General features: G+C 39.5%; 1 protein-coding gene across 1 annotated transcript in view; it reads left to right on the forward strand.

Moving 5' to 3' along the window:
- The window catches only part of KAT2B (lysine acetyltransferase 2B), a gene marked incomplete at its 5' end in the record, with an annotated part of 97,029 nt that overhangs the window by 77,196 nt on the left and 3,968 nt on the right, over nt 1-15,865 (forward strand). The window contains 6 exons of the mRNA XM_032409174.1: nt 3,020-3,130; nt 5,973-6,116; nt 11,301-11,415; nt 12,855-12,891; nt 13,123-13,186; nt 13,285-13,369. Of these exons, the coding sequence (XP_032265065.1) occupies nt 3,020-3,130; nt 5,973-6,116; nt 11,301-11,415; nt 12,855-12,891; nt 13,123-13,186; nt 13,285-13,369 (556 nt within the window). The remainder of the gene's footprint in view (nt 1-3,019; nt 3,131-5,972; nt 6,117-11,300; nt 11,416-12,854; nt 12,892-13,122; nt 13,187-13,284; nt 13,370-15,865) is intronic.

Here is a 15,865-nt window from a genome sequence, read left to right on the forward strand (position 1 = left end):
TTAAAAAAAAATATTTCCATATTGCCCTTCTCAATGGGTTTACCAATTTACACTTTCACCCATGGTTTTGGAGGGTACTGTTTTCCTGTCTTTACTGAAACTGGCTGGGTGCCATCAACCTTAAAGATGGTTGTGTACTGTTGACTGCAATGTTGCATTTCTTGATGGAGTGCTCTAATTACTGTTGAGGTCAAGCATCTTATGTATTTTTATTGGTTATATTTACTGCTTGTTCCTGGCCTTTGACAATTTTTCTTTTAGGCTGTCTTTCTTTTTTGTACTGATCCCATAGAAGCTATTAAATCTTTGTAATATGTGTTACAACTATGCCCTCTCAATTTGTCATTTGTCTTTTGTTTATGGTATCTTAAATTGCTTATAATAACTTTAAGGAGTTTTAAAATTTAAAATAATCTACTTAATAATCAGTTCTTTATGTTTTTGCATTTTGTATTTTTTTTAGGAAGACTTTTTGTACCCTTAGGTTATAAACCCACTTTCCTGTATCTTTTTATAATACTTTTGTATAGGTTTATTTTTCTTTACATTTAGATTTCCAATCCGTCTTCTTAACCTTGTTTTCCATTTGACAGATTCTTTTTTTTAATTTTGTTTATTTATTTGAAAGAGAAAGTGTGCATGCATGCACGCGCACAAGAGAGAGAGAGAGAGGGCGCGAGCGTGTGAGAGAGCATGAGCGTGAGCGCATGAGCTGGGTAAGGGGCAGAGGGAGAAGCTGACTCCCTGCTGAGCAGGGAGCCCTATGTGGGACCCGATCCCAGGACTCCGGGATCATGACTTGAGCCAAAGGCAGATGCTCAACCAGCTGAGCCACCAGGCGCCCCTTGACAAACTCTTCTTAAAGCCTAGCTTAAACATGTTCTTTTCCTTCTATACCCTCCTCCTTCCCCCTCTTAATTATCTTAAAGACTTTATGTGTAATCTTTTTTTTCTTAAAGAGAAAGAGGGAGAGAGAGGATGAGGGGAGGGGGAGAGAGAGAATCTTAGGCAGAGTCCATGCCCAGTGTGTAGCCCATCATAGGGCTGGATTGCACAACCCTCAGATCATGACCTGAGCTGAAATCAAGAGTCGGACACTTAGCTGACTGAGCCACCGAGGTGCCCTGTCTTTTTCTGTATTAAAGATACAAATACATCACTCTATGCTAACATTACACAATAGAAATATACTTTGAGTCTCAAATGCAAGCCATGTATATAATTTTAAATTTTCTAGTAGCCATATTTTAAAAGTAAAAAGAAACAGGTGAAATTAATTTTGATATTTTTTATTTAACCTAGTATGTCCAAAATAGTGTCATTTCAACATGTCATAAGGATAAAATGTTACTATTGAGTTGTTTTTTTTTTTTCCTGATATGTATTTTACACACTCGTACATTTCAGTTTAGACTAGTCACATTTCAGTTGCTCAAAAACCACATGTGGCTACTGGATACCATATTGAACAGCACAGCTCTATACTGTTACTATGTATTTATGTCTTTATCTTCCCCATTTTAACATCTCTTCAAGGAGAGAGACATTTCGTTCCTCTTTTTATCCTAGTTTTATTGAAACTTAGAATGTATTAGTATTGTAAAATGTTTGGGATAAGCTAAAATGTCCCTGGGTAACATCAGTGGAAGAATAACTTCCGGAAGAATGAGATCGTAATACTGTTCTCCGATTTACTGGGCAGACCATCCTCTAATTATTATGCTTGGTCCTTCCATGCTTTAGGGCATTGTTATACAGGATAAAGCCCAGAAAAGAGTGATTAGATTAATAAGGGGTCTTCCAAATCGTGCCTTTTAAGGAACAGATGGAAACCTCAATGATATTTCACATGGGGTTTGGGAGGTAGGGATGGGCATGAGAGGGTATGGTCTTTAAAGGCTTGAAGAGTTAAGAACAGGAATGAGTCATTGTTACTCTAAGAGTAGAACTAAGGTCAAGAAGTAGAAATAACAAGGGATCAGATCTCAGGTAAACTTCAGGAAGAACTTCCCAACCATAACAATACCTGAGAATGAACTGGTCTATCTCAGGACCAAGGGATCACTCTATACTGGAAGAAGTTTCTAACAGCTCACCTTTTTAGGGTAGATGGCAGAAGACTTCTAGCATCACATGGGATAGAGAGTTAGACCAAATGGTTTCCAAAGATCCTTCTCCCCCTCTGCTACTGCAGTTCCATGAGACCATACCTGTAAGCACATTTGAGTTCTTTAGAAAAGTTTGTCACCAAATTCTAAAATATTTATGTGAAGGTATTTGTGTCTGGATGCTTGGATTTACTTTCACCTCTTTTAATGAGGTTCTAAAACAATCACTTTAAATTTATAGATTTTCTCTAAGCTTTATACACTACTGAAAAACCTGGTACTTGCATTTTTTTTTTCATATTTTAATCATTAATTTATTCAACATTGTTTGCTGTCTTTAGTTTACTTCCTTATATCCTCTGGCTCACTCAGAGATTCTGGATTTCTTAGACCTTGCTTAGAATGGCCTGATAAGACTAAGATGAAAATCCTGTGTATGTGATATGATACATTTCTTTCGAGGGGTTGCTGATTTGTATACATTCAGGAAACACTTGAGTTAATATTCTAGTAAAGATTAGCACTTTTCATTTACATTGCTCTTTGCATCTCAGGTTCTCAAATACTTTAAAGATAAGCAGAAATCAAAATCAAAGTTAACTCCCCAAACTTCTTTGTTAATATTCAGGAAATACTCTTTAGGATTGAACCAGCAGCTTGTAGCCTTCCAAAGAACCAGAAACTTGTATTTTAAAATGATGATTGTATCTCGATTCAAGGATTTTGAATTTTTTGGTTTTGTAGGTCATTTTCAAAGTTCAGAAATGCATGAAAGGGTGTTAGTATTATATTGGTAAAATATATCAAAGTACCAACTCCTAAATTTGTCAACATTTCCCAGTGAATTTGTAGGAATGTGTTTTCTCCAGAACCTAATATATTTTATTATCTGTATACTAACTTCCACATAGGGCTATGGAACGCACCTGATGAATCACTTGAAAGAATATCATATAAAACATGATATCCTGAACTTCCTCACATATGCAGATGAATATGCAATTGGTTATTTCAAGAAACAGGTAAGTTTTTCACTGTGCAACTCTGTTCTGTCATTTCTTTTCTTTATATATACTCAGGTAGCCTTCATCCAATCCAAGGAAGTTTTTCCCCTGGCATTTTCTACTTAAAAGAAGGACATACATTTATTTTTTAATCCTTAGGCCACGACTAAGCTTCAGACTGTAGTAGAGGGTATGACCAGCACATAGTAAGTACTAAAGAAATATTTGTTGAGTGAATGAATGAATGCCATCTATAAATGAAGTATAATATTGCATCCTGGATTTCTAAAATATGGTATCCCCAGGCTAAGGAGAAATTCCCAGGGCTGGGTGAGTAGAGTTCTCCATGAATAAGAGAAATAGATTCAGTCTCTGGAAAGCCTCCATTTATGACAGCAGAAAGAAAATGATGAAGTTTATGAAGGGCTCCTGACGATCCTTCTTCAGCAGCACACAGCAAGCTAGAAGCTTGGCTGCCATCTTGGTCCTTTCTTATCAGAAGTTTTCAGCTCAACTTTTTAAGGAGCTTTTTATTCTCAGTTTTCAGCTCAGCTTTTTCTTCTTTGGCTGCGTATTTTTTTAAATAGTGCTTTATAATTCCAAGTAATGTGAAGTTATTGTAGAAATTTTGGAAGACATAGTAAAGCAGAATGAAGAAAATTCGTTTGTAATTCTACCATCCAAAGAGATTTACTGGAAATGTTTTGATATGTACCCTCCTAATAATGTTCTGTGTATGTGTTCATGGGTACATATGTATATAAATATAATATTTGGCTCATATGTAATTGAATTACTTGCCCCTTTCACTTAATATATTCTGATTATTTACATAATTTTTGTTGGTTCTCTGAAATTTTATGGTATAATTAGAAAATAATTCATTAAACCAATACCACATTTTTAGGACATTCAGTCTTTCTTGTATGTAAGTATACATTTATAAGTATGTGTTCGTATGTATGTTGCCCTCATCTATGGTAAGTTTGCTTAGAATAAATGTCCAGAAGTAGAGTTGTTTCCAGATATATCTAAGGCTTTTGTTATGCATTGCCAAATACTGTAACAATTTCTATTGTAAGCAATATATAATGGGGTTCAGGAAAAGGTTTGATAATTGAGAAATATATTTTTTACTCCTTCCCTAGATAATAAATTGTGTATGTTTGCATTTATTTAATCATCGTGAAGTTTGATGTATTTTTTCTTATTCATTGACCCTTTGTATTTCTTCTTCTGTTTTTGAAATGCCAATTCATTGTATTTTGCCTCTTTTTCTACTAAAATATTTATTTTCACATTGATTTATGAGGACTCTTTGTATATGAGAATATTAACCTTTTATTTTATGATTTTTCTCCCGCTTGTCAGTTGTTTCAGCATTCCTTATGACTTTCGATGTACAGATCCTTAAAGATTTCTTTACATAAAATCTATTAACTTCTTTTTGTATAAGGCTCATGTGATTAGAGAGCTTTTCCTCCTCTGATGTCAGATAGCTATCTCCTATTTTGTTTTCTTATTCTTTGGGATGTGTCTGTGACTTTTATAATAAAACTCATTTGGGAGAACTCAGTGGGATTGTTAACTGAAGGCTTGAGTGTCAGCTTTCTTAGGCTGCAACTGCATTGCAGATCTTGAAATATGGTTCTTAAATGACTTGTCTGTAGTCCTCTTTGAGGATGATGGCAAGGATTGCTTGGAAAATAAGTTTTTGCTGAAAGGGCGGCAGGACACTGCTGGAGATAGTTCTGAATTCCAAATAATTTACCACAAAGAAGGCATTGTAAGGAAAATTATGTTTATGATATAAATACATGAATATATATTCTGTAGCACTAGGTTATTGCAGATTAAAGTATGTAAATGAATATATTGTAAATAAATGCCACTGACATAACTACACATTATGATGGTCTGGAAGTTTTTGCCAATACAGTAAGGGTTTCATTTCCTCAACATCAAAGTTTTTGGGGCACCTGGGTGGCTCAGTCGGTTAAGTGTCTGCTCAGATCGTGATCTTAGGGTCCTGGGATCGAGCCCCATGTCGGGCTCCCTGCTCAGTGGGGAGTCTGCTTCTCCCTCTCCCTCTGCCCCTCCTAACCCCCCACTTGTGCTCTCTTTCTCTCTCTCTCAAATAAATAAAATCTAAAAAGAAAAAAAAAGGTAATAAGTAATTAAGTAATCTCTATACCCAATGTGGGGCTCGAACTCACAACCCCAAGATCAAGAGCCTCATGCTCCAGGGTGTCTGGGTGGCATAGTTGGATAAGCATCCGACTCTTGGTTTCAGCTCAGGATGTGATCTCAGGGTTGTGAGATCGAGCCCTGCATCGGGCTGTGCACTCAGCGTGGAGTCTGCTTAGGTTTCTCCCTCTCACTCTGCTCCTCCCCCCACTCTCTCTTCCTCTCAAATACATAAAATCTTAAAAAAGAGTCACAGATGGTCACATGCTCTACTGACTGAGCCAGACAGGCACCTCTAATTACTATATTTTTTGATAAGCTTTTCTTTCAGAACTTAGATCGATTTTTGATTTGTTGAGAATCTTGGGGTCCCCTCCCCAGTTTGGGAGAAATTGTTCAATTTAATATAAAATTCAACCTTATATTAGTTCTGTTAAAAACTGTTTAGTATAATTTGTGTTTTACTCGGATTATTTTTTTATGTTGTCTTGCTTCCTGTTTGCTGTTTGATTTTTGATGTTTTTGAACTCCACAGAGGGGTTTCATGCTAATCCTTTCCAGAATAATATGATGAGAACTTGAAAAAAGTGTATCTTGCTGCCTACCACACAGTTTGCACTCAGTGGATATTTGTTGCACAATGGCCATATGAATGAATTTATTTGCTTTGCAGGGTTTCTCCAAAGAAATTAAAATACCTAAAACCAAATATGTTGGCTACATTAAAGATTATGAAGGGGCCACTTTAATGGGATGTGAGCTAAATCCACGGATCCCATACACAGAATTTTCTGTCATCATTAAGAAGCAAAAGGAGGTAAGCACATGACTGACTCCTATTCCTTCCATACAGGCTGGTCTTCTTTGGGTGAGTTGCATATCTCTGGGCTCTGTGTGGACGGCTCTACTGGATATCATCATAATTTCAGTTTGCTATAGTTTGTATAGATTTCTTCTTTGATGGTATGCTTGATCTGTTTCCTCTCTAGGTACCATTCCTAAGAGGGTCAACACTTGTTAAACTGGTGTAAAATACAAAACTTGTAAAATACGACACCTTCACCTTCAAGGCCTTTTACTTTCTAGCCTCATGTACCCTTCCCAAACTTACTTCTTTGCTTATCTAAACTATTCTCTAAAAGCCATTACTGATGCTTTAAGCCTCTAGCTTGGTGTCTTTATCCAGTTTCCACCTCACTCTCCCAACACACATACAAGTAGGACCACTTTGGCCTGTGTTCAGTTTCTTCTTTGAACTTCACTAGCACTAGTTTGATCCACTTATTTGAATTTTTGTTATTCATCATCTTACGTGGGCATTTATCTTAGCGTGTATCCATCTCTCCTTTTAACATTGCACCTTCTGAAGGCCTATACTTCTAGGAATTCAGTGATTTGTTACCTCATTTTGGGGTGAAGTCTTTTATACATATGAACTAAAAGAGAAACAGTGAGAGGAAAGGTTGATAGATTTGACTACATAGTAATTTTACATTTGTCCAAGACAGAAAAAAAATACCATAGAAAGAGCATAATTGGGAAGTGTGCATTTATTAAATGAACAAATTTTATGTTAAGCCCAGGATCACCTCCTCACTCCCCCTAGTTCCTTGGAGTTCAAAAATGGGCTTTGTGGCTGTGTCCTCTCTCATCATTTCCACTTTATACTTCTGTTATTCATTCTAGTGCACTTTTTTTCTAGCAAGTAACTAAAAAAGGCATCTGTCTTAAACCCCGTCTTTGTTTTCTGGTTTCTACTAATGTCCCTTAATCCCACTTCGCAGTTGTTTGTCAGACATCATCAACATAACAGACATAAAACTCCTTATACAGTGTCGTGCGTAGTAGGTGCTCAATAAATATTTTTCTTTTTTACTTAAAGTGGGTCAGGCTTGTTCTTATGAATGTGGGTGAAAGGCTTTTTTTTTTTTTTTTTTTTAGAAAATAAAAACAACCTTTGTTGTTTCTCGCTCAGAGATGCCAGCCTTAGAGAGAATTCCAAATAGGGTACTTGGAGAGTTAATAAAAGCACAGCAGGCCCCTCTCTCTGTCTCTTTCTAAAGAGCTAGCTTTCTTCATTGTTCTCTTTGGGCTCTAATGAGCAGGTCTGTATTCAGCAGCTCCGTGTTCAGCATGAGGGGCTGCTGGCCAGCTAGAGCCATCACCAGGCAGTCAGCTGCCCGTCCCTCCTTCCTCCTCTGAGGAGCACCCATGCATCTCTGGTGAAAGCAGAGAGCAGGAGTCCCCTGCAGATTCGCCTCGTCCGGATCTGTTGGCTCTTAATGCGGACAGGGGAAAGCCATAAGCACAGAGCTAGCCAAAGCAGTCAGTTGGTTAGAAGACAGTGCTCCCTCCCCTTTCTTTTTCTCCTCCCCTCTTGGATCTCATCTCCCTCTCCCCTCACCTTCCCTGTTTGCCTCCAGCCTTCTCTAACACATGCCACTGAGTGGATGATGCAGGCTGGGAGCTGTTAACCTAGATTCTTTCAAAGAGACCTGAAGTCACCATAATAAAATACTGGATTCACGTAGTATCTTCTTCCACAGAATTCAAATGATTTTCGCAAGTATCTTCCTTCCAACTTTTGAAAACCCCCTTGCGGAAGACAGGGACTAATGGTAGTAGCAAACAAGTTGTAAGTAGATGGAGGGCTTTCCTGGCCCCTGAAAGCATGCAAGAGCAGAATAAGTTGTGGTTGTGTCTAGTGGAGATGGAGAGAGCAAGCTAGTGCAGTTGGACAGGGGAGCAGAGTAGGAGTTGAGGGCTACTTTGTGAGTGTTGACTCCAAGGGGAAGGTGGGATCCGTAGGGACCTAGCGTCATCGGAGGTGTCTTTGTGGGAAATAATGTTTGAACTCTTTTGAGCCTGCTGAATCCCATCAGCATGAGCAAAGATTCAGAGTCCAACATAAGTAGATTCATGGGCACATGAACAGCAAGGACCATAGGTGTGCTGGTGATAAAAGCCACTATTTGAGAAAGTGTGAATAGGTCATGAGCCGGCAGAGTTGAGTGTATATATGCATGTGTGCATGTGTGTATGGGGAGGTGGAGTTGGGATGTAGGGATACGTCTCAAATCTTCATCCGAGTGTGAGACAACAAGGGAAAGTAAGGGTGACACCAACCAATGAGATTTCTTTGTAAGAACACTTGCTAAGACTTGGTGGCATATTAGAGATGGGGGAGTTCCCCCAAATCTTATGTTTAGGGAGACTAAAACTGAAGGGATGGAATGGGAGAAGGATTTGAGGAGAGAATGATGATGACATGGTGGAGAAGTGGAGACATTTTCAAGGGAGGTGAAGATAAAAGACTGAAACAGAAGTATAGTGTCTCCTTTCTTCAAAGCAACCCTTGGAGGCACAGAGGGGTTAAGAAGCCCTCTACTGTCATTACGGAGTCACTCACCAGGACCCCGCCACCTTCAAGGTGCTACCCAAGGGGTGTGGAAGCCACCTGGGTGGGTTATCACATCTGAGAGTATCCTTGATAAAGAGAAAAAGTTTTAAAATTATATTTGAAATTATGTTTTCTGAAGGTGTTTATTTAAGAGAGTACCATTGCGATTCTCTTTTAAAAAGACTTAGACTGGGGTGGGTGCCTGGCTGGCTCAGTCAGAAGAGCATCTGACTCTTGATCTTGGGGTTGTGAGTTTGAGCCCCACATTGGGTGTAGAGATTATTAGATAAATTAAAAAACTTAAAAAAAAAAAAAAAAAAAGGGTTACACTCAGGGCTCCTGGCTGGCTCAGTCAGAAGGGCATGTGACCCTTGATCTTGGGGTTGTAAATTCGAGCCCCACGTTGGGTATAGAGATTACTTAAAAATAAAATCTTTTTTCTTTTCTTTTTTTTAATTAATTTATTTTAGAGAGAGAGAAAGAGAGAGAGAGAGAGCATGAGTGCGTGGAGGGGCAGAGCTAGAGGAACTCAAGCACATTCCCCACTGAGCCGGATGCCTTGCGGGGCTGGATCCCACAACCCTGAGTTTACTACCTGAGCTGAAATCACTAGTGGGACGCTTAATTGACTGAGCCACCCAGGCGCCCCCAAAAGTCTTAATAAAAATAAAAAGACTTAGACTCATAAATAAACAGAGGGAGAGCATCCATCTAGATCTATCCTGTCCAAAGTGGCATCCGCTAGCTACATTATGGCTTCTGAGTGCTTGCTCTGTGGCTAGTTGAAATTGAGATGCACTGTAAGTATAAAATACACTCCGATTTTGAAGACCTGTTAGGAATAAAAGAATGTAAAATATCTCATATGTATTTTTTCTATGCTTATATGCTGCAGTGATAATATTTTGGATATATTGGATTAAGTAAAAATATATTGTTAAAATCCAATTTTACCTGTTACTTTTTACTTTAAGAAATGTGGCTACTGGAGCATGGGGGTGGGGTGGCTCAGGTCCTGGGTGATCTCAGGGTCCTGGGATCTAGCCCCCGATTCTGGGCTTCCTATTCAGTGGGGGGAGTCTGCTTCTCCCTCTGCCCCTCCCTCCTGCTTGTGTGCTCTCTCTCTCTTTCTTCTCTCTCAAATAAATAAATAAGATCTTAAAAAAATTTACATGAGCTGATTGCATTATATTTCTGTTGCACAGCAGTGAACTGGATTTACCAGGCATATACTTTTACTAGTCCCATTCACCTTACGAAGTTCTTTGTTTAATTGTCAGGGTGAAAATGCATTCATGCCGGAGCATTTACCAATGATATGTTTGAGATCAAGCTGTTAGGACCTGGAATTTTTTGTTTTCCTTTGTGAATTCAATTAATGACTGCTACTGTGTTTTTCTTCTTCAAATTTTTTTTTTTTAAAGATTTTTTATTTATTTATTTGACAGAGAGAGACACAGCGAGAAAGGGAACACAAGCAGGGGGAGTGGGAGAGGGAGAAGCGGGCTTCCCGCCGAGCAGGGAGCCCGATGCGGGGCTCGATCCCAGGACCCTGGGATCATGACCCGAGCTGAAGGCAGACACTTAGCGACTGAGCCACCCAGGCGCCCCTCTTTTTCAAATTTTCATTGAAATTCTAGTTAGCTAACATGTAGTGTAACATAGAATTTAGTGATTCATCATTTACATATAACACCCAGCGCTCATCACATGCCCTCCTTAATGCCCATCACCCATTTAGCCCATCCCCTGTCCACCCCCCTCCAGCAACTCTCAGTTTGTTCTCTACTGTTTAAAGTCTCTTATGGTTTGCTTCCCCCTCCCCTCTTTTTTCCCCCTGTTTTCTTTCTTCTTTTCCAAAATCAGTTATGACATAGTTAATTTCGGGATGGCTATTTTTAATTAATTTTTTTCTTTTTTTAAATGGGAAACTGCACTGCTTTGGAAATAGTTGACCTCAGTACATTAGGAACTATTCTACAAAACAAACACCTCTCAGAATTCCCTAATCCATCCTGGTTGCTGACACGAGGGGGGTGTGTCGCCTCAACAATTTGGAGCTGCTTTTTTGATGCAAACAGTATAGGTTAGGGCTCAAGCCTTGAAAATTTTGAGTAATAATGTCATCCTTCCTGGCAAGGCGGGGGGGGGGGGGGGGGTAGCGACACTTTCCGAGGCCTGTTCAAGAGCCCTCCAGTCGGAAGGGAACATTTAGTTCCTAGTCGGGGGATGTGAAGAGGTCCGGATGCTGGGGCTGGGCTGCGTAGCTGATCAGCTCCGGCAGAGGCTCCTCAGAGAAATAGGGCAGAATAATTGGCTCCTTTGTGAAAGAGGACAGCGGGCCCCAAGGGCAGTGTGTTCTCTCAATATTGGCTTTTTGGATGGCAGGGGACAAGTATTCAAAGACGGTTGTGTGAATGCCCCTGGAGGTGTATGGTGTAATAGGACGTTTTCAGGTCTTCCCTGTTCAATAGCATTCACCCTCTCTCCCTGTTCTCGTCCCGAAGACTTTATTTAGGAGACCGACTTCTTAGGTTGACTGACGTAATCTGTAGCCACAGACTTCTGGCACTAAACACATTTTCTTTCTGTGTTTTACAGATCATTAAAAAGCTGATAGAAAGAAAGCAAGCCCAGATTCGAAAAGTATACCCTGGACTTTCATGTTTTAAAGATGGAGTTCGGCAGATTCCAATAGAAAGCATTCCTGGAATTAGTATGTATAGATCTTTTAAGAGCAAAATCTTTTAGTATTGCCATGTGATGTGTTTGAAACGATTGTCAGAGTGCAGTGATTTGGAAAGCTTTTTGCCTTGCCTGTCTCCATTCGTGGTGTCTGTAGTCTTAAGAAGGGAGCAGATGCTTTCCCTTTGTCTTTTCTCTATTTCTCAGTGCTAACAAATAAGGAGAACTTAGATGACCCCTTCTTATAGCTGTTCATATCCATCATTTATTGAGAGATTACCGTTTATAGCACGGGGAAATTCTCCTTTTACGAATGGGGAAATTGAGTCTCAGAATGGTTAAGTCCTTTGACCTCAACTAGCACATGGCCAGTAACTGTCAGATTTAGAAGCAGCGGATGCTGATCTGCAAACTTGTTGCTGTTTTGCACCCTTGCTCATGCTGTCATGATTGCAACCTGCACAGGTGTGTGCTTGGCCAAATTTGTCTCTCCAAATTTCTAAAAAATATGATTGGAAAACATAATTTGTTTCAAGTTTCTTATTTTAGAGTAGTTTTCCCAAGGGTTCTTATCTGTGAGTGTTAGAGATGAATCGTCTTGGGTGAAAACGTACAAAATATCTGTTTTTGTAGATCGAAAGCTATTGAATAGCCACACTTTTGTTCAGTTCAAATCCAGGATCTTCTAGTATATTGAAGATTTAATACACAACACAAAATCAAATAAACCACAGTTCTCCAGAAAAAAATAAGACCTTATTAGGGCAAGATACATTCCTTCAATACAATAGCTACCCTGTAGCAGATCTTACTTTTACTTCTAGACTTAGAAATTTCACTTCCCTTGTGCCAGGCATTCTTCTGTTTTTTTACATACATCAGCTAATTTCAAAAGTGATAATATCACCTAATTTTTAGAGTTCTGTTTTATAGATTGATAAGTTACTTAACCTCTCTAACTTATCTAGGATAAGTTAGCTTTTAAGGAGAGAGCAAGAAATCAAATCCAGGTCTGTTGGACTTGAGGCTGTGTTTTCTTTCTGCTGCAGTAACCATCTTGTATTACAAGCAGGTCTTTGCCAAATAAAATAGAGACCAGGACAAAGTTTGTTCTAACCTAAAATAACAGCTTAACTCTTTCACATGGTGATTAGCAAAATGTGATTTAGAGTTCAAAATACACATATGCCCCCAGTACTGGACGTATTTATTTTTTATGCTTTCCTCTGAAAAGTCGGAGTTCCTGCTTTAGAAAGTGCTAACATAAAGAGGTGTTGGCCTTCTTGGAAATGTTTCATGCTGTTAGCTATAGAAGGAAGTAACTAATTGCAGTTGATTTCTGTCTCTGCCCAGAAATAGACTTTTATTGAGGCATGCTTGTAATTTATTTCATCTTTGACAAGTATTAATTTTGTTACTCTCTTGACCAAAAGCAGTTCTCATTCAGTGTTTAATTTCGTTGACATATAGGAGAGACAGGCTGGAAGCCGAGTGGAAAAGAGAAAAGGTAAGTAGGACGGGGGAGAGGATATTAATGGAAGTAAGTTTTCTTTCCTCCCAGCAACTTAGGAGGAAGTGGGCAAACTGCTTGTAATCAATCACCCATTCAATTTTCATAAGAAGATTCTGGTTTGGCTCCCATTTTAGGTTTTTGTAAAAATAAGCGGAATAGGAATCCCCTGGCAAGAGGGCAAAAAACTAATCATCGTTCCCTGTTGTTTCCTCTTTTCCTTTCAAGTAAAGAGCCCAAAGACCCTGACCAGCTTTACAGCACGCTCAAGAGCATCCTTCAGCAGGTGAAGGTGGGTGTTTTCTTTTCATTCACCTCATGCAGATATTTTGAAATGATTTCCCACATGGAATTTCCATATTAGATACCTTACTTTTTTCTTTACTCAAGAGCCATCAAAGCGCTTGGCCCTTCATGGAACCTGTGAAGAGAACAGAAGCTCCGGGATATTATGAAGTTATAAGGTTCCCCATGGGTAATGCCATTAACATTTTCTAAGTATAGATTTAACACTCTCTGGATGGCGGTGTGGGGGACACATGGTTGCTGAGGTTGATTTGTACTCCTCTGTTGTAAGGTAGGGTGTGTGTGGTGGGTGGTGGGATTCCCTGCACCCGCGGAGGGCCAGTGATAGAGAGCAGAGTGATAAAGGACAGGTGGGTGGCCGAGTCACGTTAGACACTCCTGCAGCTTTTAGAGCCGCCTGCCTCCAGCACTGGATGCAGAGAGCCCAGCTGGGGAACTGCACCCAGCACTAGATGTGAAAACTGGCTGTTGGGACATAACCTTGTTTCTATTCTACACATGGAAAACTCTGGTTCGGTTGCACATGGACGACTTCAGGTTGTCCTCTTGATGTATTTTGAGCCTTTTGAGAATTTTTGAAAGCGACGCAAAAGACATTGGATTAAGGCTGCTTGCCTGCTATACTAGCAGAAGGGGAAATTCTGGTAACGCAGTTCTCGATTTTTCCATGCTCTCGATGGATAATATTAGTGTCACTATTTATACTCCCTTTAAAAGCTTTGTTCCACATCCAATACCAGACAAACAAAAAATGCTTTGGAAATGTCGAATTGTGGAATTTGTTGCTGTGCGTACACCATGCTAAAATGATTAATTGAACCAATTGAGAATCCAATTAAACTAATTTGGCATTGTGTAGATGACAGACAGCTAGCTGAAATGTTTTCGGTCGGTTGTGTGGCCATTGTTTTGGAGACAGCCTGTGTCTTCTGTCCCTTTCCTACCTGCAATCTGTTCCTGGTTCTAAGAAGGTATTAAAATATGAAAGGAAGAATGAAAAGTATCCATTAGTTCCCTGACGAAAGAGTTATTTGTAGGTGTTTTCTATAGCATTGATTTTCACATGAATGTTCTATATAGTCATTGTAATGATTTTGGTAGTCTGTCCTCCTTAATGTGGACCTACATCCATATGCTTTTCTTTCTCTTTTCTCTCTGCCTTGCTTCTCTGTATCTTAGTTATGAAAACCAAAGTGTGAGGGTTGAGTGAGTCTAGAATTCTGAATAGAAACATGTTTGGGGAATCAGTATTTTCTTTTCTTTTTTAAATTTTTTTTAAAGGTCTTATTTTTAAGTAATCTCTATACCCAACATGTGGCTCGAACTTACAGCCCTGAGATCAAGAGTCGCATGCCCTGCTGACTGAGCTAGTCACATGCCCCTCAGTATTTTCCATCCTGTAAAAAATATGTTAAAATCCTTTATGCCCATTTCCAAACTTAAGTTAACTGACCTTTGCATCCTCATCGCCTGGACCGTCTCAACTCCCTTATGAAACCCTCATGGGAGGTTGTATGAGTTTGGGGAGAATAATTATCTTTCAGCCCTGCTTATGTATGCTCTGAAAACCTGCAATAGTAGGTCTAGAAGGTCCCATCTGTCATAGCCTACTCTCAGCCTGCTTTCTGAAAGTGTTTTGCTTTGTCCACGCTGAGAAGGGTATGAGCCTGTGTGCATAGCTGAATACTCATGAGGGGAATATTGGGCCTGTTGAACAAGACCAGTGGTAGACTGAGGTGTGTTCTAGACAAAGTTATGAAAATAGTGAATAGTGCTCTTTAGGGGAGCAATAATATTTTTCTTAGGGTGCCTTTAGGTGCTGAGTGAAAGGTGTAGTCTTGTCCCTAACATGGTCATGTTTTTGAGGACAAGACTGACAAATCAGTAATTTTACTTTCCCCCATTATTGCCTTCTCGGCTTTTTCTAAAAACGTTTCTTTTCTTTCCCTTGTGCTCTCACAAACTCTTTTTCTCCCATATGAATGAGGTCCAACCTGTGTCATTTAGGGAATCTCAGAAAATCATCTGAGTAGTCTGGCCCAAGCATGTCTTCTTACCAGGCGTGCATTGCTGGGCAGGGTTTTCCTATTTACTCAGAACTCCCCAGTTGGTGGGAAGGATGAAAATGGAATAATTTAATGTTTTCTCCATATGTGGTATCACTGATATTTAGTCACCTTCTTTTTTAACCCATGCCATTTGGTCAAGTAAGCCTCTAATAAAGCCAGAGGGAGAAAGATGTTATTTATTTATTTACTTTAAAGATTTTATTTATTTTTTTTGACAGAGAGAGTGAGAGAGTGAGTGCACAAGCAGGGGGAGTGGCAGGCAGAGGGAGAGGAGAAGCAGACTCCCCACTGAGCAGAGAGCCTGATACAGGTCTCTCTTGAGCCGAAGGCAGATGCTTAACCGACTGAGCCACCAAGGCACCCGAAAGATGTTGTTTATAACTTCAGAATGGAATAGAAATATAGAAAGGAAATATGGAGAATTGGTTGTAATTATTCTGAAGATCCAAACACTTCTATGACTCTTATTTTGTTTCTGCTGTATTTTAGGCTCTCCCCATCTCTTCGTACCCCCTTTCTTCCAAATAATAGTTTGAAAGCTTTTGGATAAACTTCTTTGTGCCATGTTTCATTCTTTCCCCCCCCCATTTTGGTTA

This window comes from Phoca vitulina, unplaced genomic scaffold, assembly GCF_004348235.1.
Source record: "Phoca vitulina isolate PV1807 unplaced genomic scaffold, GSC_HSeal_1.0 scaffold10, whole genome shotgun sequence".
Classification (NCBI taxonomy): domain Eukaryota; kingdom Metazoa; phylum Chordata; class Mammalia; order Carnivora; family Phocidae; genus Phoca; species Phoca vitulina.